This window comes from Hemicordylus capensis, chromosome 8 (assembly GCF_027244095.1).
Source record: "Hemicordylus capensis ecotype Gifberg chromosome 8, rHemCap1.1.pri, whole genome shotgun sequence".
Taxonomy (NCBI): domain Eukaryota; kingdom Metazoa; phylum Chordata; class Lepidosauria; order Squamata; family Cordylidae; genus Hemicordylus; species Hemicordylus capensis.
This window is the reverse complement of record NC_069664.1, coordinates 32921902-32943641: the sequence shown is the minus strand read 5'-3', so window position 1 is coordinate 32943641 and position 21740 is coordinate 32921902. Positions and strand designations below refer to the sequence as shown.

At 53.1% G+C, this 21740-nt stretch overlaps 1 protein-coding gene across 16 annotated transcripts in view; it reads left to right on the top strand.

Annotated features, from left to right (window-relative positions):
* The window catches only part of CEP164 (centrosomal protein 164), a 53126-nt gene extending 31784 nt beyond the window's left edge, over positions 1-21342 (top strand). For 11 of the 16 annotated variants that reach the window (XM_053269806.1, XM_053269809.1, XM_053269808.1 and 8 more), the window contains 12 exons: positions 63-134; positions 862-930; positions 1410-1588; positions 1980-2124; positions 8583-8665; positions 8897-9104; positions 9266-9373; positions 13097-13226; positions 16730-17086; positions 17527-17593; positions 19562-19690; positions 20091-21342. In XM_053269806.1, the coding sequence (XP_053125781.1) occupies positions 63-134; positions 862-930; positions 1410-1588; positions 1980-2124; positions 8583-8665; positions 8897-9104; positions 9266-9373; positions 13097-13226; positions 16730-17086; positions 17527-17593; positions 19562-19690; positions 20091-20190 (1647 nt within the window). In that variant the 3' untranslated portion in view covers positions 20191-21342. The other 5 variants (XM_053269800.1, XM_053269801.1, XR_008311071.1 and 2 more) reach the window with 5 other exon arrangements.
* Positions 21343-21740: the final 398 nt, after the last annotated feature.

The window sequence follows — 21740 nt, the reverse complement described above, 5'->3', positions numbered from 1 at the left end:
CTGGCAGTCGGTGCCTGGCCTTGTGCTCTGGCTCATGCCACACCACGACTCTCTTCATGCAGGAGCAAAAGGCCCAGAGTGCAGAGCGGGGCCTGGAGCACGTCCAGGCAAGAGTGGCACAGCTCCAAGCCCAGGCGAGTGCGTCTTGCTAGTTACAGCACAGGCATTGGGATCTGCTGGCGTGTACTATGGCCCCAGGGAGGAACGTGTTCCTCTCCAGAAATCTTCCGGGAGGCCTCTCCTGTTGACTTGGAAGATCTCTGTGGGTTTTGTAGGGGAATCCCATAAGCAAGGTGTTTAGCATCCCTCCTGCTTCTCTCTCTCTCTCTCACTGCCTTCCCTTCCCTTGTTTATTTCTGTAGGCAAATCCTCTCCCCGCACCCCCCCCCAACCCAGTTGCTCCTGTTTCACTTTGATTGTCTGTTTGCCAGGCAGCCTGGATTAAGACTCCAGTGTGCTCTAGAGGTGCTTTCCCCAGCATTCTCAAGGGAATGACACCAGTTTGAGTATCCTTTGTACACAGGGCCGACTGGCTGGCTGGCTAGTGTGACGGGAGGGGAGATGGGCGGGGGGCAAACTTACTTTTCTCAAATTGTAGGTTGTGGTCAGCAGGGTCGGCAGGGTGAGATGAGTTGGCGCTGAGGGGAGGATTCTGCAGCACCTCTGACCAGGGCAGGCCTGGCATCTGGGAGCCCCCAATACCTGCCGCAGTGTTTCTCCTTGGGGTGTGTGTGTGTGGGGGGAAGTAGCTCAGGCTGCTATGCTTGGCACACAAGCCCCTCTGCCCTACTGCAAAGTGAACAAGTGTGTGTTCCCAGCCAGCCTGCTGACCTGACCTTTACCGTACATACACACACACAGGAAGAAGTCTTGAGGAAGAAAATGCAGCAGACTCTGGAAGAAGAGAAGCAGCTGGAGCAAGAGAGAAACGTACGTTCTCCTGTGGGGAGGGGGTCAATGTGTCTCCACTTGACCTCGACTGGCCAGTCAGAAGTGTGAAAGGGGGGCAGGAAGAGCCACATGGAGGAGGGGAGCTCTTGCACTGCAGATCTGGCTTGCTCCACTTCTGGGGTGAGGATTCAGAGCATGCGGGGAGGAAGCAGTGTTCAGAAATGCACAGGCTGGGGAGATGGGCAGGCGAGGGGCACAGTTGTCTAGCTGCCTAAGACGGAGAGGCTCTGTGGGCCTGGTGGCTTTTCACCTCCTCTTTAGTTGCCCTTGCAGCTACCAGGACTGTACTCAGCAGGAGGGGCTTTCTGATGTCAAATCAGACAGCCTTGAAACAGGGGCCCTGTGAGGCTGCAGGAGTAGCATTTCCACCACTCTTTTGGGCTTCTATCCTGGCCCATTGGGGACCTTTTATGCACATGGGCAGCAAAGCAGCAGACGCCTTGGACTTCCTTTCATAGAAAAGAGCTTTGGCAGCTCAGCTCTGCATTGAGGAGTCACACAAAGAGCAGGAGATGCTTGCAGCATCGACACAGGAGCTGCGTGGGACCCTGGCAGAGCTCCAGAACCAGAAAGTGGAGCTGGAGTCTGAGGTGGAGCTGCTCCACTTGGAGAGCCAGCAGCTGCAGAAGCGAGCCAGGTGTGTACGTGCTGGTAGTGGGAGTGGCGGTGGCTTGGCTTGACCAGGCTCAGCTGGGTGTGAGCGGGCCTCCTGCATTTCAGGCCACCATCCTGGGTGGGTCTGGGGATCCCCTCGTGAGTCCAGACAAGCCCTCCCTTTGCATGCATGCCCACCATTTCTCCATGTTGTTTTGGGAAGTGAAATTTCCCTTTCTTGGCTGGCCATCTCTTGACCTGCTGCAAGGCCAGTGGCTTCAGTTTTACTTGGATGCCACTGTGCTGTCCCTTCGCCCCCAGATGTTGCATGAGAACCTGCCACAGCAAGAGGCCAAAGAAAAGAGCATATCCTAGCTGGGTGCCCGTGACTCATCCGTGGTGCTCTCTCTTGCTTTGTCCTGTGCTGTTGATAGCGAGCTAGAAGCTGCCATCAAGAGCAAGCAAGAGCTGCTGAAGAAGCTGGAGGCAGAGAGCAGTGTGGCAAACCCACAGGAGCAGGAGGAGGGGGAAGAGGCAGACCTCCGAGTTGAAGACCTGCAAGAGAGCAGTCTGGCAGCGGTCAGTAAAACCAGTATGCTGGAGGATGACGACTGATGGGGTGGGCAGGGCTTGATCTCAGACAGTCCTGGCCACTAAGCCTGTCTCCAGTTCTGGGGCTCAGACTGGGATTTGTGATAAAGATAGTAGTAGAAACCCAACCTATTTAAGAGCTGAAGATACACAATACCTGAACGAAAGAAACCAGTTGATAACTAAACTTTTACCTGCTAAAAGCATTCATAAAACAAAGTACACAGGTCTCAAGTTACCCCTGTTTATAAATTATTTTCCTATTGGAATATTTGTTTGTAAATGCATGTGCAACTTTAGAATGAAATCTGCAAAAGGATGGGCACCCATTGAACATGTGATGTATTGGCAAAGAATGGAATGCCTCTTCACCACCACTGAAGGAGAGTGATGGCGACCAGTCCCAGGCATCTGGGCTGAGGCTCGCTTTCCAAGGCAGTTTCCTCAGCCGCCTCGTAATTCCAGTCCAAGTGGGAAGAACATGGGCCGTGCTCTCAGCTTCAGCATGGCATTCCGGCACGTGTGGTCCCGAGTCCACAGTGCTCTTGATGCTCGCTTTGAGCAGTTGGGTTGCCTGGGTGACTGGCTTTTGATGTTCAGGCTCCCGTGGCCTTCTGGGCAGGGCACACCAGAAGCTGTGCAACTGGGAGGCCTTGGTTCCAGAGAGTGGAGGTACTGCCTCTCTGTGTCTGATACCTGGGATATGGCAATCCACCCAGCACAATCATAACTGAGGGTGAGAGATGACCTGGTGCTGCTGTGCTACCACTGCCCTGGAGCACTCCAGGCTCCCACCATCCAAGCCCCAGAAAGAGTCTGAGACGTCTTGCTTCTCTCTCTGGCGAGGACAACCTTGTTAACTTGCAGGTTGCCACTTGGGATGGAGCTGGTGGATTGTGCCTGTGGCTCTGTGGGCAATCCAAAGGCGTCTCTTGAGTGGGTTATACTTGTCCACGTGGCTCACTAAGACAGGACAACGTAAATTAGTCAGAATGTTTAATAGATGGGTAAGCATAGCCCCACCTACTTCTGCATGGCTCCAAGGCTGTTCTTTTTTCAGCTGTCTCTCGCTGACTTTGCTCCTTTCTGCCAACTTTGTGTTTCTTCCTTTTTATATGTAAAAACAAAAAACCTTGTTCCCCTTCTTTGCTCTCTCTCCCTCCCTCTCTAGCCCTGCTGGGCCATTTTTCACACATTTTTCTCCTTCCTTGCATGGACCACACCAGTTGCATGATCCATGTTAGAGTACCGAAGGGGAAGTTCCAGACGGGTCTTCCCAAGGCCATTAAGGCAGCCGGCAAGCCACCCCAGAGGCCGCAAAGCTGAGCCTGCCGAGAGGAAGGAGAGAGCTCAGAGTAGGGCACATGTCCCACTCAACAGCTGATGGGCTGCGCTCCGGAGCTTCCGCCCACTAAATTGGGCATTTTTCTCAGCGGGGAGGCGAACCAGGCCCCGAACTCCCTCCCTCCCTCCCACTGCCTGCTCCCTGGGCCAAGTGCCCTTGAAAAAGAAAGCGCCACTGCTCTTGCCTGTTTTTCGAAGCCTTGCGGAGCACGCGGCTGCTGTGCCCAGCCTCCCACTGACTCCAATGGTCTCCACAAGCAGCCATCAGAGCACACCAACAGAAAAAGGCCGAACTACTTCCCAGTGCATGGTGGCAACAGGGAGCACAGGAACAGGCCAGGGGCAGCAAAGACCTCCACCGCTACTCAAACTGTGGTCACCATAAGCATCTCTGTAGGAACTGATGCCCAAGGAGTGAGCTTGACCCATGCTGGGTCTTCTGATTTTAATTACGCCCCCAAGACCAAATGCCTTCTGATATGCCACCTACCTGGCCTGCCTGGTTTGAAGATGTCTTGGCACATTCTTTTGAGCATTACGATCAACTAAGATCAAAAAAGAGAAAACAGTCTAAGTGGGAACCATTCATTTCCTCAAGCACTTCGTCTTCTATTTCTGAGGCTCCAGCCCCTAAGAAGGTAAAGAAAAAGCGCAAGCACATTAAAAAGTCAAAAATAGGGAGGTCTAAATCTAAGCAAAGGGAAAAGAGTGTCCATTCCTCTGAAATCTCAGACCATGACTTCCCAGAACCCCCCAAACAAACCTCCATCTGCTCTGGTACCTGTTATTCCCTTGGATGAAGACTCGATTCCAAGGGGAGACACCTCAGAAGATTCTGGGGACCCCTTGGGTGGGACTGACCCTGACCACCCAGATAAAGACAGAGAGTGGTCAGATGGGCAAGAAACAGGCTTTGGAAGCCCCCCCAAAGCTTTTTCAGCCATTGGACTTTAATGGTACAATGTCTAAAACTAGACATATATTGGGCTTGACCCCGACTTCCTCAGGAAGCCCAGCCCCTGAGTGAAAGTGCTATGGTGTTTCCTGGGCCTAAATCAAACATTATGATGCTCCCAATCCCTAAGCACTTTGTTGACTCTGCTAAAGGGGAATGGCCTCCCCCCCCACCAATAGGATGGCAGTGGCAGTAGCCAACAAATTGTATTCCTTCCAGTAGGAAGGGGGAGAGATCTTTAATACGCCCCCCACAGACCCTCCAGTGGTCCAAATAGTTTCAGGTTCGGTCCTATCCAGGGATGGGGAGTCGGCCCTCAAAGATTCTGCAGACAAGCAGATGGAAGGGGCCATGAAATGGTCACATGTCTCTGCCGCCTTGGAAATGAGAGTTTCAGCAGCCACCTGCATAATAGCCCGAGCACCTCTCATATGGCTGTATGACCGAATCTAGGACCTAACCTCACACGTTTGAGACAAACCCTGCTAAAATTACACAAGGCACAGGCTTTATATCTGAAGACACTGTTAGATTTGCATCACAGGTGGGAGCAGCTTTAGTACTGGACTGCCGGAACCTGTGGTTAAAATATTGTCAGGTGGATACCACCTCTAAGGCCAGACTTACTGCTGTGCCTTTTGATGGGGAAAAGCTTTTTAGGGATACAGGATCTCCTTGTGGAATCTAAAGATAAGAAAGAAGTGATGCCCTCCTCAATGCGTAAACAAGACCACCCACAGGGGAGGCGTTTTTCCCAACCCTTTTGCTCCTTTCGATACTCCTTCGCTGGCAGAGATAGAGGCTTCAGGTCCCAACGACCTTCTGAGGCAGATCCAGGTCCTCCAGACAGGGATTTGGGAACAGGGCAGCCTTTGCAGCCCAGAATAAACAAGCCAAACAACACTCCTGACTCGGGCATGGTACCCCTGAGTGATCACTTCTCCTCTCACTTACATGCCTGGGAGGGCACCACCTCAGACAGCTGGGTACTCGATGTCATCAAGAGCAGCTACTACATGGAAATAACCAAAAATCCTCCTTGCCGCTTCCTTCCCACACCAACCTCCTGCCTCCAAACACAAGGGTCTCAAGGAGGCGATCCAGCACCTCTTAGCAATCGGAGCAATTGAATCAGTGCCATTGGATCAACAGGGAGCAGGAATATACTTCATCATCTTCATAGTGCCCAAAAAGGACAGCTCCCTGCTGGTGGTTCTGGACCTAAAATACCTCAACCACTTCATGAAAAAGAGAATGTTCTGCATGGAATCACTTTGGCCAATTGCGGAAGCCCTGCATCTTCTCGACTTCCTAGCCTCCATAGATCTCAAGGAGGCTTATGTACACATCCTGATTTTCCAAGACAGTTGCCTCTGCTGTGCTTCCTCCATGCAGGAAGGCACTACCAATACAGGGCACTGCCTTTTGGCCTCTCCTCAGCCCCTCACATATTCACAAAGATCCTGGCACCAGTCAAAGTGCACCTCTGACTCATGGGAGTCAGGATATTTGCTTAACTGGATGACTTGCTCGTCCAGTCTCCTTCACTACAGTCTGCCCAGAAAGACCTCAATGCCATGCTACAGGTCCTCCATAACCACGGCTTCCTGGTCAACAGAGAGAAAAGCCAGTTATACCCATCACAACTACTGCACCTGGGCATTGTGATAGACACACAAAGGAACAAATTCTTCCTATGAGTTTGTTTCTGTGAGACAGAGTGCAGGGCCACCCTGGAGGCAGAAGTCCATCAGGCCCTGGTAAGGAAATCCCTGCCATTGCTTTCTCTTTCCAGGATCCTGGGGCTGATGGTGGCCCCTGTAGTGATTTCTGCTACCCAGAGATTGCCGTGAAGTCCAACAGACAGGTGGCTATTCTATCTCCCTGAGATGGTGGACCACACCTCTCCGTAGGAGAAGAGTTCCTGGACTCTCCCCGGATCTTCATCACCATGCATGCAAGCATGTATGGGCACGGCACCCACAGCCTCCATGAATTGGCTCAAGGGAAGTGGTCAGCCACCAAAAAACAACACAACATCAACTGGCAGGAAGTCAGGGCGATATGGATGGCACTTCTGGCATTCCAACACATAGTGCACAATCAACACGTGCTGATCCGCATGGACAACACCACGGCGAAAGCGCATGTAAATTGCCAGGGGAGAACCAGATCAAGGTCTCAGCAGACGGAAGTGGTTCTCCTGTTCCTGTGGGCCGAACAACATCTGGCGTCCATAACAGCCCATCACGTACAAAGCGACCTGAGCACAGTGGCAGATTGGCTCGGCAGGAAGGACATTCTCCCAGAATGGAGACTGAACCCGGTGGCCTTCCAATCAATATTGTACCACTTTGGTGACTCATCAATAGACCTGTTCGTGACTCCAGCCAATGTTCAGGTACAACATTTCTTCACCAGGTTCCCTTACCCACAGGCGGAAGCAGTGCCCTGTCGGCTCCATGGCCAGCGGAACTACTATATGCATTTCCATCAGCACCGCTCCTCTCCAGGTTTCTTCAAGTGAAGATCCTCAGGGCGCAGGTCATCCTTGTGGCACTAGCCTTGAAGACCCTGGTTTTCAGAGATCCCAAACCTGGCAGCAGCAGAACACCTGATACCGCCCAGAGACACAAGTTTTGGGTGGTATAGATATATTTCAAATAAATAAATAAATAAATATTGCCAGTCACAGTGGATGTTCTTCATCAGGGCCGAGTACATTACCCAGATCCGGGCTGGTTAAAGCTAGCCGAATGGAGACTGAACGGCACCTCCTGAAACAGCACGACTACTCTTCCAAAGTACTTAACATGATGCTGGCCTCCAGATGTCCCTCCACAAACAGGATATATCAATACACGTGGAGGGCATTCCTCAGATGGTCTACAAAGCAAGGGATTCCTGAAGGGCAGCTACATTGAAACATCTTCTACAGTTCCTTCAGGATGGTCTGGATCAAGGTCTCTCCACAAAAATCTTGAAACAGCAAGCCACCTCCCTGGTGGGTCAAAATGTTCCAGGCTGCGTCACCCACGCTTGAAGCGCTTCCTCAGGAGGGCAACATTGATTCCGCCCCCAGTAGTACACCGATTTCTTACTTGGAATTTACATACAGTCCTAAAGGCCCTCCAGGGACCCCCTTTTGAGCCAATCCAATATATCCCATTATGTCTTTTGACTCAAAAACTTGCTTTTTTGATAGCTGTAACTTCAGCACACAGGGTGTCTGAGCTTCAGGCACTTTCAGTCCATAATAACCTTTGCATATTTGCTGAAAACACTGTGAGGCTCATCTCTGACCCCTTTTTTCTGTCCCAAGGTGTCCTCCCCTTTTCACATGTCACAGGATGTAACTTGCCTTCTTTTTGCCCAAAGCTGGTACATCTGGTGGAAAAGGCTTGGCACAAATTGGATGTCCATAGATGCCTGAAGGCACATAGAATGCACAAAGCACATTCGGACTACGGGATCATTGTTCATATCTTTTTTGCCTCGGAACATGGGCCAAGCCATTACCCCCACCATGTTAATTTGGTGGCTCAAAGCATGCACAGCCCTGGTATATGAAACACAGACCCTTAGGGCCCTCACTAAAGTATTTGTCCATTCGACCAGGACAGCTGCCACTTCAGCCACGTTCTCCATGAACGCTGCAGTCCAGGACCTTTGAGGGCAGCTACCTAGAGAACTCCCTCTAGTCTTACAAGGCACTATAAATTTGATACCTTCGTCTCTGCTCAAGCAGCATTTGCGTGGCGGGTTCTCCAACAAGTCCTTCCTCCAGAGTAGGCAGGGTGCTCCCCGTCCCCAACTGGGTCGAGAGCTGTGGTATGTCCCCACTCAAGAGACGCCCTTGGATGCAGCAGCAAGAAGAAGCCTTCATGGTAAGTGGACCAATGCTCAGTTTGCAAGCAGAAGGCTTTGGGCTCAGTCTCCAGCGGCTCTGCCTGCTAGAGGAGGCAGTCCTGGGTTCGGAGATGCCTGCATAGTGGTGAAGAGGAGACCCTCTGAGAAGGGCAGGGCAGAGCAGAGTGGCACTGGGATCCCTTTAGACTTCAGCCATCGTAGTTGGAAACCCAGGTACCGCCATCTGCTGAGGGACGGGGTATGCATGAACAGAGTTTCAAATTGTTTAATTGTCCAGGCCCCCGCCAGAGAGACGGCATCTGCAACGCCGCAGAGCCACGGAGACAGCAGCAGCAGCAGCAGCCACCTTCTCCTGAATCAGTAAGTGGTGCAAGCCTGCTGTGCCTTCTCATGGCTTGGCTTGCCATGGGGTTCCTTCATGGGGGCAGGCTGCCATGGAGAGCCCCCAGGGCCTTGCAGCCTGCGTCTCAAGACCTAGATGCCCTCCATCAAGCACTTGGCAGCATCTTCCGAAGTTACTTGGGCTTTCTTTGGGGTTGCTTAGCCAGGGGCCTTTCCTGTGCCTTTGGCTTCCCGTTTCCCTTCCTGCAGGGTTCACCAATACATTTCAGCAGAAGGTGCCTCTCTAAAGTCTGCAAAGGAGTTCTTGGTACGCCAGACCCGCTCCATGCGCAAAAGGCAAACTGTCTTGAGAGCAGCAAAGCAGCACTGGCGGCAGGACCTTCAGAGGGCTCAAGAGGCCGTGCAGGACCCCGGCCAGTCCCAGGTGTTGGAGGGGGTGCGCAGGAATCTGGAGGAGGTGAGTGGGAGGCTACAGGAGAACCGACCCAAGAGCCAGCAAGTCACTGAGCATGCCATGTCCTGGGGCTGCCAGTCCTTTGGGACCTCTTGGTTCTGGGTGTGTTGTGCCTGCACTAGCTGGGGTGAGGCTGAAGTGTAATGGGAGGCTTTTCCTTTCAGGAAGCAAGGCAGCTGGATGAGATGAAGTCAGCCATGCGGAGAGGGCAGACGCTGCTGAAGAAGAAAGAAGAGAGGCTGAGCCAGCTGGAGACTTCGCTCTTGGAAGAGGTGAGTCTGCCCTGCTTGAGCCGTGTCCCCACATGGCACAGAAGCAAGTCTTGCAAAAGAGAGAGGTTTATTTCTTTGCGTAGTAGTGTTTTTGCTTCTTTGCGTTTTTAATTTTTCTTCCAGTTTTCTGTTCTTCGACCTCAGTCCCACCTGGGACGAGGCATGGAAGCCTGTCGACCGCTCGGCATGCATGCCCGGCACGAAAAACTTTAAGCAATGTGTCCACTGTGGTTGCAAAATTCCCTCCCTGGACACACACAGTGAATGCCTCCTGTGCTTGCGGGAGTCCCACGTTGTCAAGGCCTGTCTTCTTCTTCTTCTTCTTTTTAAACTTTATTTTTATTAGTTTTCTGTATACCAATGTGACTTCCAGTTCATCTTTCAACATATTTATACTAAAACATCCATATTTGCTCTCATGTAAATATTTTCTTCATATTTATATATCTAGTTATTATGTCCTCGTTCTTATTTTCATCACCATAGTAATCTTTTAATTTAATTACTATAACAAATTCCCCAACTGTTATTTTTACATTTCAACCCCTGTTAATAAATCCAAATTCATATTGTTTTTCATATGCCACAGAAAGGGTTTCCAATCTTCTATAAAACATTCTATATGACTATCTCTTACTAATACAGTACGTTTTGCCATTTCTGCATATTCATATGCCTTCATCCACCATTCTTGCTGGAATTTCTGCAGATCTCCAGACAGGTCTTGGAGGACATCTTTGCCAAGTGGGGCTTTCCGGCCCTGGATCTGTTTGCCTCTCAGGACAACACACAATGTCCCTTGTATTGCTTGAGAGGCGGGCAGGGCTTGGAGTCTCTGGGCGATGCCTTGGCTCACCCTTGGATGGGGGCAACTACTTTACCTGTTTCCCCCGTTTCCCCTGTTACCAAAGGTCCTAACCAAACTGAGACTCGACCACTCTCAGGCCATCCTGATAGCGTCATGGTGGCCACGGAGGCCTTGGTTCCTGACTCTGAGGAGACTGGTGGAGTTGTGGGTGTCACTTCTGGCTCGTTCAGACCTGTTGTCTCAGGACGGGTGCCAGACCCTATACCCCAGGGTTCAGTCCCTCCATCTGACTACATGGAGGATCAGTCCGTCCTCCCACCTGAACTGCTGGACATACTGGTGGCAGCCAAAAAGCCTTCCACTAGAAAGTCCTATGGACACAAATGGGCTAGGTTTTGTGCTTTTGCTGACTGTGAGGGTTTGGATGCAGCTAACCCCTCTGTAGCCAGTATCTGTGCCTATTTGAGGTCCTTGAAGGAGTCGGGCCTCATGTTGTCCTCTCTCAAAGTGTATCTGGCTGCTATAGTGGCCAAATCCCCTGCAGGCTGACCATCCTGGTTTAAGGTCCCCTTGCTTAAGACTTTCCTTAAGGGTCTCTCCCATGTGTTCCCAGATGACCCTGTAATGGCACCAGCCTGGGATTTGTCAGTTGTATTGACAGGATTGATGCAGCCACCCTTTGAGCCTTTGGCCTCGGTGGACCCGCATCTACTCTCCTGGAAGGTGGCCTTTTTGGTGGCAATAACCTCCGCCACAAGGGTTAGTGAATTACGGGCCCTCTGGGCTGACACTTATAATTCCTTAAGGATAAAGTGGTCATCCATCCAGATATCCAATTTTTGCCCAAGGTGATGTCAGCCTTTCACCGCTCCACGCCCCTTACTCTCCCAGTGTTCTTTCAAAACCCTGCCTCGGATGCGGAGTGTCGATTACATCGTCTAGATGTGAGGAGGGCTTTGTCCCTTTATGTCCAGCGGTCAGCTGAGTGGCAGAGGACGCCCTCGCTTTTTGTTCTGTACGATGGCCCCTTAAAGGGTTACAGGGGTCGGCCCAGTCCACCATTGAACTTTGCTACCAACTGGCTCATAAACAGCTGGCACCCACTGTTAAGGCACATTCGGTGTGTTCAGTGGCTACCTTGGTGGCTTTTGATAGGCCTGTCTCTTTTTTTTGGATGTAATTTGCCCATTCCTTTGTTCGCCACTTCTAAAGCACAGAATGATGCTGTGTTTGGCAGGAGTGTACTGCAATCTTTATATATAGAGAGAAAGAGAGGTGGAAATGTTAATAAAGTGCTGTTTGTTTCACTGTTGCCTTGCCTCTCCCTCCTCCTTGGGTGCTTGCTTGTTATGTGCCCATTGGTGTAAAACACAGAGACCATGTTGAAGAACGACAGGTTACTCACTGTAACGTTGGTTCTTCTGGTGGTCATCTGTAGTTTTACATGCCCTCCCATCCTCCCCACTGGTCTCCTGAAGGCGGACTCCGTGACTGAGGGGATGAGGAGTGGTGCAGCCGCATGTAGCAGCTGGGGGCGGGGTTCCGCCAAATGCAGGAAAATTGAGCTTGTTAGATGCATGGATTCTGTGCAGGCGCAAAGCCCATTGGTGTAAAGCTACAGATGACCACTAGAAGAACCAACATTACAGGTGAATAATCTGTTGTTTCTTGCTAAAAAAAGAATGGTAGTTAGAGGGAGATATCATCACAAGCTGGATGTTCACAGAGCACTGAAAATTTACATTCAGAGGACCAAAGTCCTTTCTAATTCTGAATCATGTTGTTGGATTTTGTGAATCCAAGTGAGGATTCAAGGTTTCCTCTAACACGTTGGCTAGAGATGGATGAAGAATGGCATTTTCAGGTTTACATTAGAGCTAAATTTCAGCCACTCAATATGAACTTCAGCTGCTTCTACACCCTTTGCCACCCTAGCGCCACCATCTAACATATGCCGAGCAGCCACACAGGGGTCTTCTTCTTCGGTTGAGTATTGCAAGCTAAGCACATATGCACCCCCCGATGCTGCGCTTGGGTAGAGGGTCTTACAAAAGTTCCTCCAAATAGCCAGATCCAGCAGTCCTGCCCTTCTGACATGCTCTGTCCCACTGCTGGGGAATAGAACATTGGCCCTTGGTTGGAGGGCTCATTCTCGGCAGTGGGATGGGCTGCATCGGGCCCATCCTTCCAGTTTCTCAAGTTATTTACTTGATAGTTTTTTAGTTGTAGACTTTTTGCATGGTGTTTCATTTTGGGGTAGTTTCTGCCATTCCAGGGCTTTTTGGAATCCCCAACCTATTCTATGGGGTCTCAGCCTGCATGTATGATCCCTGCCTCGTTTGTGATTGTTTGTACATTCTCCTGTCCTGTGAGTTACTTGTTAGTTAGCATTGGAGGCTCATTGATTCCCATCGGTGGGACACAAAGGAAGTTCCTTCCACAACTTTGATTGGTCTTGTCTTGGAGTGAGTGGGAGAAGCAACCCGTTCTGTCTGGGTGCACTCTTATCCCACTGCTGAGGATGAACTCTTGCAGGAAGGGCCATTCTTGTGCCTTAGTCTGCTCACTGAAGGGGACAAACTACAGGGGTGCTTGGGGTGGAATGAAGGAGCAGCTCAGAGGCCAGGCACAAAAATAAGTCTTGGTTTCCCCCTTGCATCTCCTATTTTCTGAGAGACTGGAAGCAATTTCTCGGGGTCTATCCTGGGGCCTTCCATCACTAGATGTGTTGGTTCCCTGCAGCCTGATCTGAAGCCTGTAGCACCCTGGGGAGGGCAAGTAGGAACCGGGAGAAGGTCTTGTTGTGGTGAGCAGGGATTGTTGCCTTGTTTCCATGCCTGCTCAAGAGGGTGAAGCAGGCTGGCTTGGCCTGAGGGCTAGTGACTTTGCTTGCCGCTGCTCTGCTTTGCTTCCAGTCTCTCCTCCTCTTCTCTAAGCTCTCAGATGAAGATACGCTGAAGGCGTGCAAGAAGGTGGTGACCTTTGACCTCAGCGACTCCGAAGACGCAAGCAGTGTGACAAGCACAGACAGGCCTCATCATAAAAGTAAGCGTTGGGTTTAACTCTTTGAACCCCATGGCAGAACCAGCACCCTTGTTGCCTTGGGAGCCGTCCCTGCCAGGGGCTTTGAGAGCCATGTCTTTGACCAGATGCGGCGGAGTTGAGCTGTAGTGCTGTGCTTTCACTTCTGGTGCTGCTTCCGTTCTGGGCCTAGGCTGTGGGCTGTGGGGGTGATCAGCCTGAAGATGCTGCCCAGCAACCACCCCTTCTTCCTTTTGCCTTGCACCCCGCCACCACCACCACCACACACACACACACACACACACACACACACACTTACTTTCCTGTTGTGTTTGGGAGCTTCTCTTCTGCCTCCACCTAGGCCTTGGCTGCTCCTGCCCTAGGAGCCATTTGCTGTTGGTGGCAGGAAAGCTGCCGTATACGGAGTCAGGCCACTGGTCCATCTAATTCAGTATTGTCTACGTAGACTGGCAGCAGCTTCTCCAAGTTTGTAGGCAGGAATCTCTCTCAGCCTTATCTTGGAGATGCTGCCAGGGATGGAACTTGGAACCTAGATGCTCTTCCTAGAGCGGGTGTATCCCAACAGGGGGAATCTCTTCCAGGGCTCACACTTCTAGTCTCCCATTCATATGCAACCAGGGCGGACCCTGCTTAGCTAAGGGGACAAGTCATGCTTGCTCCCACCAGACCAGCTCTCTTCCCCTGTTTGTTTCTCTGCTTCCAGATTGTCTCAAAGTGGAGCTTTAGGTGTCTCCAGGAGATCTCCCGCCCCACACCATGCATCCAGGCCTACATGCTCGTTGTCCCTCATGGCTGTCGCGAGTAGCTGGGCAGGGCACAAGCACAGCACTTCTCCCCAACTTGCCAGAGTCCTCGCCTTTGTCTGCTAAACCCCAACCAAGGTTGAGCATTCCCAGCACTCAGTTCTTGAGGAACGGAGATAAAGTTATCATGGAAGGTGTCTGGAGTGACTTGTATAAGCACAAGTGGATAAATCATCCAGCAGGGAGTCAGTTCCTCCTCCTCCCTCCTCCCAGAAGTGGAAGAGGAGGCATCCTCCAGTGTTCTAGGCACACCTGGAAGTTGCTTTCCCTTGGGGGCTCCTTCTGTCTTTCCAGGCAGGGGGTTGAGAAGGGTTCCCCAGCTCAGAATCACAGGGCCCTCCCCTGCTCTCAGATCTGGCAGAGGCTTCCCAATTACCCTTTTGATGGAAAGGAAAGGGAGTGGCCAGGCAACACCTCAATCTCCTTGACTCCACCTCTGGCAAAAAAGCCCCTCCCTTCGGAAAGCCTGCTCTTCCTCCTCCTCCTCTTCAGTTACTATGGTATGGGGAAAGCAGCAGCTGACTCGGGGCCCTCTGACATCCACCTAGGAAGGGCCCTCATTTTCCTCTCTCCAGAACCTCTCAGCACTTCAACCTGTCTCCAGTCTTCCTTGACCATGAAGTTGTGCAGGAGGCACTAAAACATCCCCTACAGGGTACTGCAGAGACCCTTCCCTCCTATCCGAGCCATAGCTCCCAAGTTAGGGACAACTTAAAATCAGCGTGCCCCTGCCAACAAGAAAATACAGCTTGTCCAACAAGCCTCAAGCGTCTCTGCCTCTGCCCTAAGAACCTCAGCAGCCTCTTTGCTGAGGGCAGAACGGGCCTGCTGTGGGATCCAGCTGCTGCTCCTACCAGACTTTTCACCAGCGAAGAACCTCTAGCTGGAGCAGCCTAGACGGGGTCAGCACTGGTGCCCTTTCCATGTCAGCTGATGCAGCGGCTCGGAGGCATCTGGCTGAACTATTCATGCGGACCCTTCTCCAAGTCCACCAACCCACATTCCCTCTGTAGGTTCAGCTTATTTGGTAGGCAAGCCCTCGAGTATCTGAAATGGGAAAGAGGGGGTGGCCTTGGTCCCCACGTACTGGAACGAGAGAGCCCCTAGAGGGGCCCTGCTGCCTTCTTCCCTCCGGGTCTCAATGCAGAGCAGCGGTTTCAGAACACAGTGGCTCTGCTGGGTCTAGCCAGCCACCCCAATCCTCACCCCCCAAAGGGACAGAAAGCAGTCCTGACAATACCAGCCCCCAGGAGAGCCCCCTGCAACAGCCCCCACATGCAGTGACCCGGATAGGGCCATTGCCCCACTCCTACCAGGAGATTCAGTGGGAGCCCCGCCTCTCCCCACCCCCGGCAGCCCCTTTGGCCTTCGCCGCTCTCACCCTAAAGAACAAGAGGGCCATGCCCTTGTCATCAGGGAAGCCCTGCATGTGCCCGTGCCTGGGTGGCTGCCTCTCTGCCGCCTCTTGCCCAGGCACAAGGGTGAAGAGAAGTCCTGAATTCTACACCAGCAGGACTGACGAGGCTTGCATCACATGGGACCCTGACCCTAACCGGCACATAGGAATTTCAACAGCCGCCCTCCATGTGGCTGCCACCATAACCATTTCAACACCCCCCTTGAGGAAATCTATGGGGCATTTGCATGCTCTTCCATCTCGGCCTTACACATCGGACACCTTCCCCTCCTTGACAGGAGAGGGCCCCTGATCATTCTTCCACTTCAGGAGATGCAGTGTCATGCCTGCTCTCTCACATCCCCTCCACTAAGGAGAGAAGGATCACTGGTACTCATAGGAACCTAGGAATCTGCCATATACTGAATCAGACCATTGATCCGTCTATCTCAGTATTGTCTACTCAGACTGGCAGCGGCTTCTCCAAAGTTGCAGGCAGGAGTCTTTCTCAGCCCTGTCTTGGAGATGCTGCCAGGGAGGGAACTGGGAACCTTCTGCATGCAAGCGTTCAGGTCCTCTGCCCAGAGCAGCCCCATCCCCTAAGGGGAATATCTTATAGTGCTCACATGTATAGTCTCCTATTCAAATGCAAGCGAGGGTGCATTTAGCAAAGGAGACAATTCATGCTTGCTACCTTATGGAGGACAGGTCTATCAAGGGCTACTAGTCTGGTGGCTGTGGGCCACCTCCAGCCTCAGAGACATGATGCCTCTCAATACCAGTTGCAGGGGAGCAACCGCAGAAGGAGAGGGGGCATGTCCTAAGCTCTTGCCTGTGGGCTTCCAGCGGCAGCATCTGGAGGGCCACTGAGTGAAACCGGATGCTGGACTAGATGGGCCTTCTTGGGCTTGATCCAGCAGGGCTGTTCTGATGTAAGGCCAGCTTTCTTTGCCATCATGGATGGAGGGTGTCCAGCCCTCTGGATGCCTTGCCACTCATAGATCAGCACAAGAACAAAGACCTTGCAAATGCGTGAGGAAACATGAACCCCCTCCAACCCTAACTGGCAAGAGTGATATGATGCGTCTCTGTGCTCCTTCTTCTTCTCAGATGGGATGTGCTTAAGCCCTGGCCTTTCCTTCTGAAGATTCTTTGCTACTGTTCCCCGGGAATGGGATGAACCTCGGGAAAGGAGAGAGGGATGTTTGGCCTCCCAGAAGTGCCTTCCTGCTAGTGTAGCCAGGCCCCCTCTCTGAGCTGTGGCTTGGATCCAGACTGTTGTGCCATGGCTTGTACTCTCCCCACAGCCATTGACTTGAAGCCGGTCTTCCCGTTCCCCCCTTTGGACAAGATCCAGTACCTGACAGACTCCCTGCAGCGCATCACCAGTGACCTGAACGGTGTCCTTGGCTTCCTGAGCACCTTCAGCAAACAGCAGCCTTCCCTCCTCGTGACCAGTCAGGGCCCAATGGCTCCACTCTCCAGGGATGGCATTCCTCTTGCTGCTTCTACGTCTCTGGCACATGCTCAGTCTGCAGCTCCGTCCGTGCCTTCTCCTGGACCCCAGTGGGCCTGGAGTGCTCGCTGGGCTCCCAGCCCCTCCGTTTTGGCAGGCCAGACTGTGGACAGCATGTTGATGGAGAAATGGCGGAAGTATTTCCCGGGTGAGACGCACTTGTGCTCTGGTAGCCCTTCTAGGGTTGTTTCCGGCATCTTCCGCTTCCCTGTCCTGGCCCCCAGACAAAGACAAAGCCCAGCCTGGCCACTTGGTTGGCAGGGTTGATCCCGGGAATTGCAAATCTGGCAAGGGGCTCCTTTTCTCATCCTCTTGAATGCAATAAGCAACTGCGCTCTTGGTGCAGGGCATCTGGAGAGACTCAAAGCCTTGAATCTGGCCTGTTGCCACACCCCCCCCTAGTTTCGTTTCCGGGGGGGGGTGGGGGATAAAGAGCAGGACTGATTAGGAAAGCCTTGGCTCTTGGGAAGGGTTGGTTTCCAGATGCTAAGCATAGCTTGCTGCTGGCAGTAGTGCTGGGACTTGGGGGTGGGGAGGATGGGAAGTTCCCATGTTGGGCTGGAACCTGAGCCGCCTCTTTTGTTCCAGGCGACCTTCCATTGTCCTGTGGCAGTCCTGGTCCTCTTGATGGCAAGCTGGGTTATGTGCCCTCTGGGTAAGAGATCTTATCGCCAGCTCTTGCCCTGCTGTGCTGGCTGGGTCTGCCACCCCAGAGCAGGGCTTCCAAGTGCTGTGGGCTCCTCCTGAGAAAGCCTCCCCTCTGGCTGAGGGTAGAGTTGCCACCATGTTGCAGACCCTTCTCTGCTGCTGCCATCCAAGGAGGTCTCCATGTGGGTTATGCTTCTCCACAGGGCTCGAAGGCAGGACTATGCAAATTAAGTTGAAGCCTTTAAGAGTCAGGGGAGCCTGGCCCCACCCAGTGCTTTTAGTCCTGCATCTGGCTCCAGGCAGTTCTCTTTTTCTCTGGTTGCTTCCTTGTTTCCATTTATGCTTGTTGACTGTCTGCTTTGTTTTTTGTTCAAAGATCTTCTAAACCTCTATCTTATCAAAAAGAAAAAAAGCGGGGGGGGGGGGCCGGGGAGGTTAGCTTTAGCTTGACTTTCAGTTTTGCTCCCCTCCGCCCGCTTTTTCTCATCTTCTATCTTTCCGTTCGCTGCATGGATCAAGCCAAACGCGAAGTCCACATTAGGGTCCCAAAGGAAAAGCACCAGCAGGGCCTTCCAAAGGCCATTCAGGCAACTGGTAAGCCGCCTTACCATCACTGCCTGGAGAGCTGCCAGAGCTCCAGAGAACGCAGAAGCCCCAACTTCCCGCCATCCGGCTGTGAGTTCAGGCAAGCGCCTGCAAAAAGGGGGATTCTGAAGGGGGGGGAGTGGACCAGGCAGCCGCCGCGCTTCCACTTCCCACCACTGGGGCAGCCCGAGCCTCAGCAGCAGCAGCAGCCGCGCCACCTCTGCCCACTCTCCCGAACTTTGTGGAGCACACGGCTGCTGGGAACGACCCGCTTCCTTGCTGGCGGCCATTGCCACCACCAGCGGCATGTCAGGCAGGGCAAAGGACGAGCCCTGGCTTATGATCCCAGTACCTGAAGACCCCCACTCAAGGGTTTGCCCCTTCTGCTGGGGCTGCAGCTACCTCGGCTGTTTTTTCTACTAGCACTCCTCTCCAGGATATTTGTAGAGCAGCCACCTGGAGGGTTCTTTCTACGTTCACCAGACAATAGAAATTGGACTCCTTCACCTCCGCCCAAGTGGCTTTCGGGAGGCGGGTTCTCCATCTGGTGCTCCCTCCCTAGTTGGGGCGAAGGGCTGCAGTATGTCCCCACACTGAGACATCTGGGATTGCTGCAGCAGAGAATGGAGCTTTGGTTCACTCACCACGTAGGCTGCTTCTTGCTGCTGCATCCAAGGACATCTCGACCATCCCTTCGGCACCTGCCCCTCCTTTTATCTAGGGCATCTTTGGGAGTTATTTTTTCAGACTTTCACCAGTTGTTCCTGACACTCTGGAGTTTTTGTTTTGTCATGGTTTGCGGTTCCACTTGTTCTGTGTTTACTGATCAATGTTTGTCTTTGAGGTACTCTTCGCCTCTTGGCCTAAAAGCACTGGGTGGGGCCATGCTGCTCCCCTGGCTTTTAAAGGCTTCCACTTAGTTTGCATAGTCCTGCCTTTGAGCCACGTGGAGAGGCATAACCCACATTGAGCAAGCAGCAGCCTTCATGGTGAGTGGACCAATGCTCCAACCGGTTCTTCCTCACTAGAGGAAAGTTGGGGACCCTCGTCCACTCTGAGCCAGTGACAGGGACATTCCCTGGATGGGGCTACTCAGTGCACGACAGACTAGGGCTCGCTGTTCTCCTCCTGGGAGGCATTACTAGGCAGTCTTTTAGATGATCAAAGCTTTGGCCAACCCCTTTCTTGCACCTGCAGCAAGAATGCCTCTCAGCCTCTACTCTGCTGCTTTGGGGAGCTGGCACAGGGTCTTGGCTGTCCCCCACCTCCCTCCTAATCCCCTGGGCTTGTCCTCTAAGATAATAGAAAGGCCATGGAGGAGAGTTCCCTCTCTCCCAAGGGAGCTTGGAAGACTCTAGGGGCTCATTTGTCTTCTCCCTGTCTTTTGCAGTGAGCAAGTCTGCTTCTTCCAGCATCCTTGTGTCCGGGACCTTGAAACCAAGAGGCCAAATATCCAGGGCATGATTGAAGACAACAAGAAGTGGCTGAAAAGCTTCAGGAGCCTCCCGGATTCCAAAGGGTATCCTTTTTCCTGGGCACACTCAGGACAGAGCACCAAAGCATCCAGCAGTCACCCCCAAACATGAGCCATTTCTCTCCTGAGACCCCCAAGAGGGAGCAGGTGCTAGGGAGCCTGAGGTCTGTCTGCAGTGATAAGCTCTAACCCTGACTCTAGGAGGGGCTCCTCCCTCCTTTTTTGCAGGGGAGGCATCTGAGAGTGGGTGGTGGGGTCTAATAGTTTGGCCTTTCTAGAAAAGACTAGCAGGCAGCGCTGCACATGGGTGTGTGGTGGCAGAAGCCCCTCCTTGGAGGTGCCTTCCTCCTGGTCTTCTGCAGCCATCCCTGGCTCTGCCCGTGGGTAGCACCCAGCAGGCTTCCTCTGCCATCGTGTTGGGCTTCTCCTTCACTGCAACTGCCAGCCCTCTCTTGCCAAGCACACCAAAGTTCTCTGCCAGCGGCACTCGCCTGGTCCAACTTGGCTTGGATGAGAACAACCAGATCCAGCTCTACCACTTCTAGGCACGTGGGAGCCCCTGGGCTGCAGAGCGGCAGCGAAACCTCCTCGGCATTCTCCCTGCTTAGAATACACAGCCTTGCTCCCGCACCCGCCTGCCTGCTTTCCTGCTTTCCTTTGCTCTTCAAGTGAAGCGAGGAGGCTGGCAGCTCCTGCAGTGACCACTTCCGCCAGCGGGCCATGACCAAAGCCTGCCTCACAAGCAGATTTCTGTTCCCTTCTTGATTACCCAGTTGCTTCTGGAGGGGAAGAGGCAGGTCCAAAGAGGAGGAGGAGGACCCCTGTGGGTGGGCTGCCTCTCCCTTGGGCCGGGCAGTGCAAGCAGCAGCCGAGCCTGTCTGTTGCTTGCTTGCCCCTGGAGTGGCTTGGCCAGTCCCGAATCCAAAGTGACGGCTCTGTAGCGATTGGCAATGGTTTACATGGCCTCTGGCTGCCCCACCACTTTTGGGGGGCTGGTGGGATAGCAGAGCGCCTTTCCAAAGCGCCTGCCTGCCTGCCCGCTGGGTGAGCAGCTCCCTCCCCCTGCTTCCCTGGTTGTTGCCATGGTAGTGAAGAGCAGAGCCAGGCTGGTGCCCTGGAGGAGCAGCTGCCATTCTGGTTGGCCGTGGTTGCCTGCCGCTTGGGCTCTGCAGCTGTTCTGGAGCTGCCATTGGAGCGAGTGGCTGATCCCATCATTTGCCTGCTGGCAGAGCGAGGGGCCTTCTGCTGCTCGCTGCCCCCAGCTGGCTTGGCGCGCGGGGCTGCTCCATGGGCAGTGGAAGCCCAGCCTTCCTCGAGGCCGTTCAGGGTCCCGCTCGGTCGCTTTCTTGAGCAGGTGCTCCTGGATGCCTGGGCTTGGGGCTGCTTTGGCAGCAGGAGGGCAGCGTCCCTTCAAGAGGACACACTTGGCCCTTGCCTAAGCCTCCAGTGGCTCCCTTTGGCAGCAGCAGGTTCTAGGGTTGGCTTTTCCCCATGAAGACGACGATGCCGGTCTCTGCTGAGAATCCTCCTCGGGACTTGCCCACAGCCCTGACTCCAGCCGTGCACGAGAACTTGCAGCCGGAGCGTGTTGGGGCAGTGAGAAGGGCAGCTGTCCTTTCTGTGCTGTGGCAGCATAACTGAGGCAGGGGTGTGGGGGCTGTATTTTGGATACCCATTAAACAGACCCTTTTGCACAACTCCACCGGCTTGTGCCTTTCCCCTCTGCGGTGCTGGTGGTGTTGCTCCTGACTGAGACTCTGGTTTGCGTGTTGGTGTGTCTCATCTTTCTCTTTGGCTGCGCCCCCCCAGCCAATACGTCGTGAGCCTTCCTTCCACCTTCTTCCCTGCTCTGCTCTGCTCTGGGGCCAGGGAAGTATCGGTCAGCTTGGTTGCCCTGTTTCATCTGCCAAACAGACCCTGTGTGAACTGGCCTTCTTTACTCGATGGATGGACCTGCAGCATTTGTCCCATGGCTTTCATTGGTTGTGGAATTAAGCAGAGACTCTCTTGTCCAGCTGTTTCTTGTGCTTGGCCTGTTTTGAGTGGAGATGTAGCTGGCCCCTTGAAATCCACGGGAAAGCAAGTGCAGCTAGCA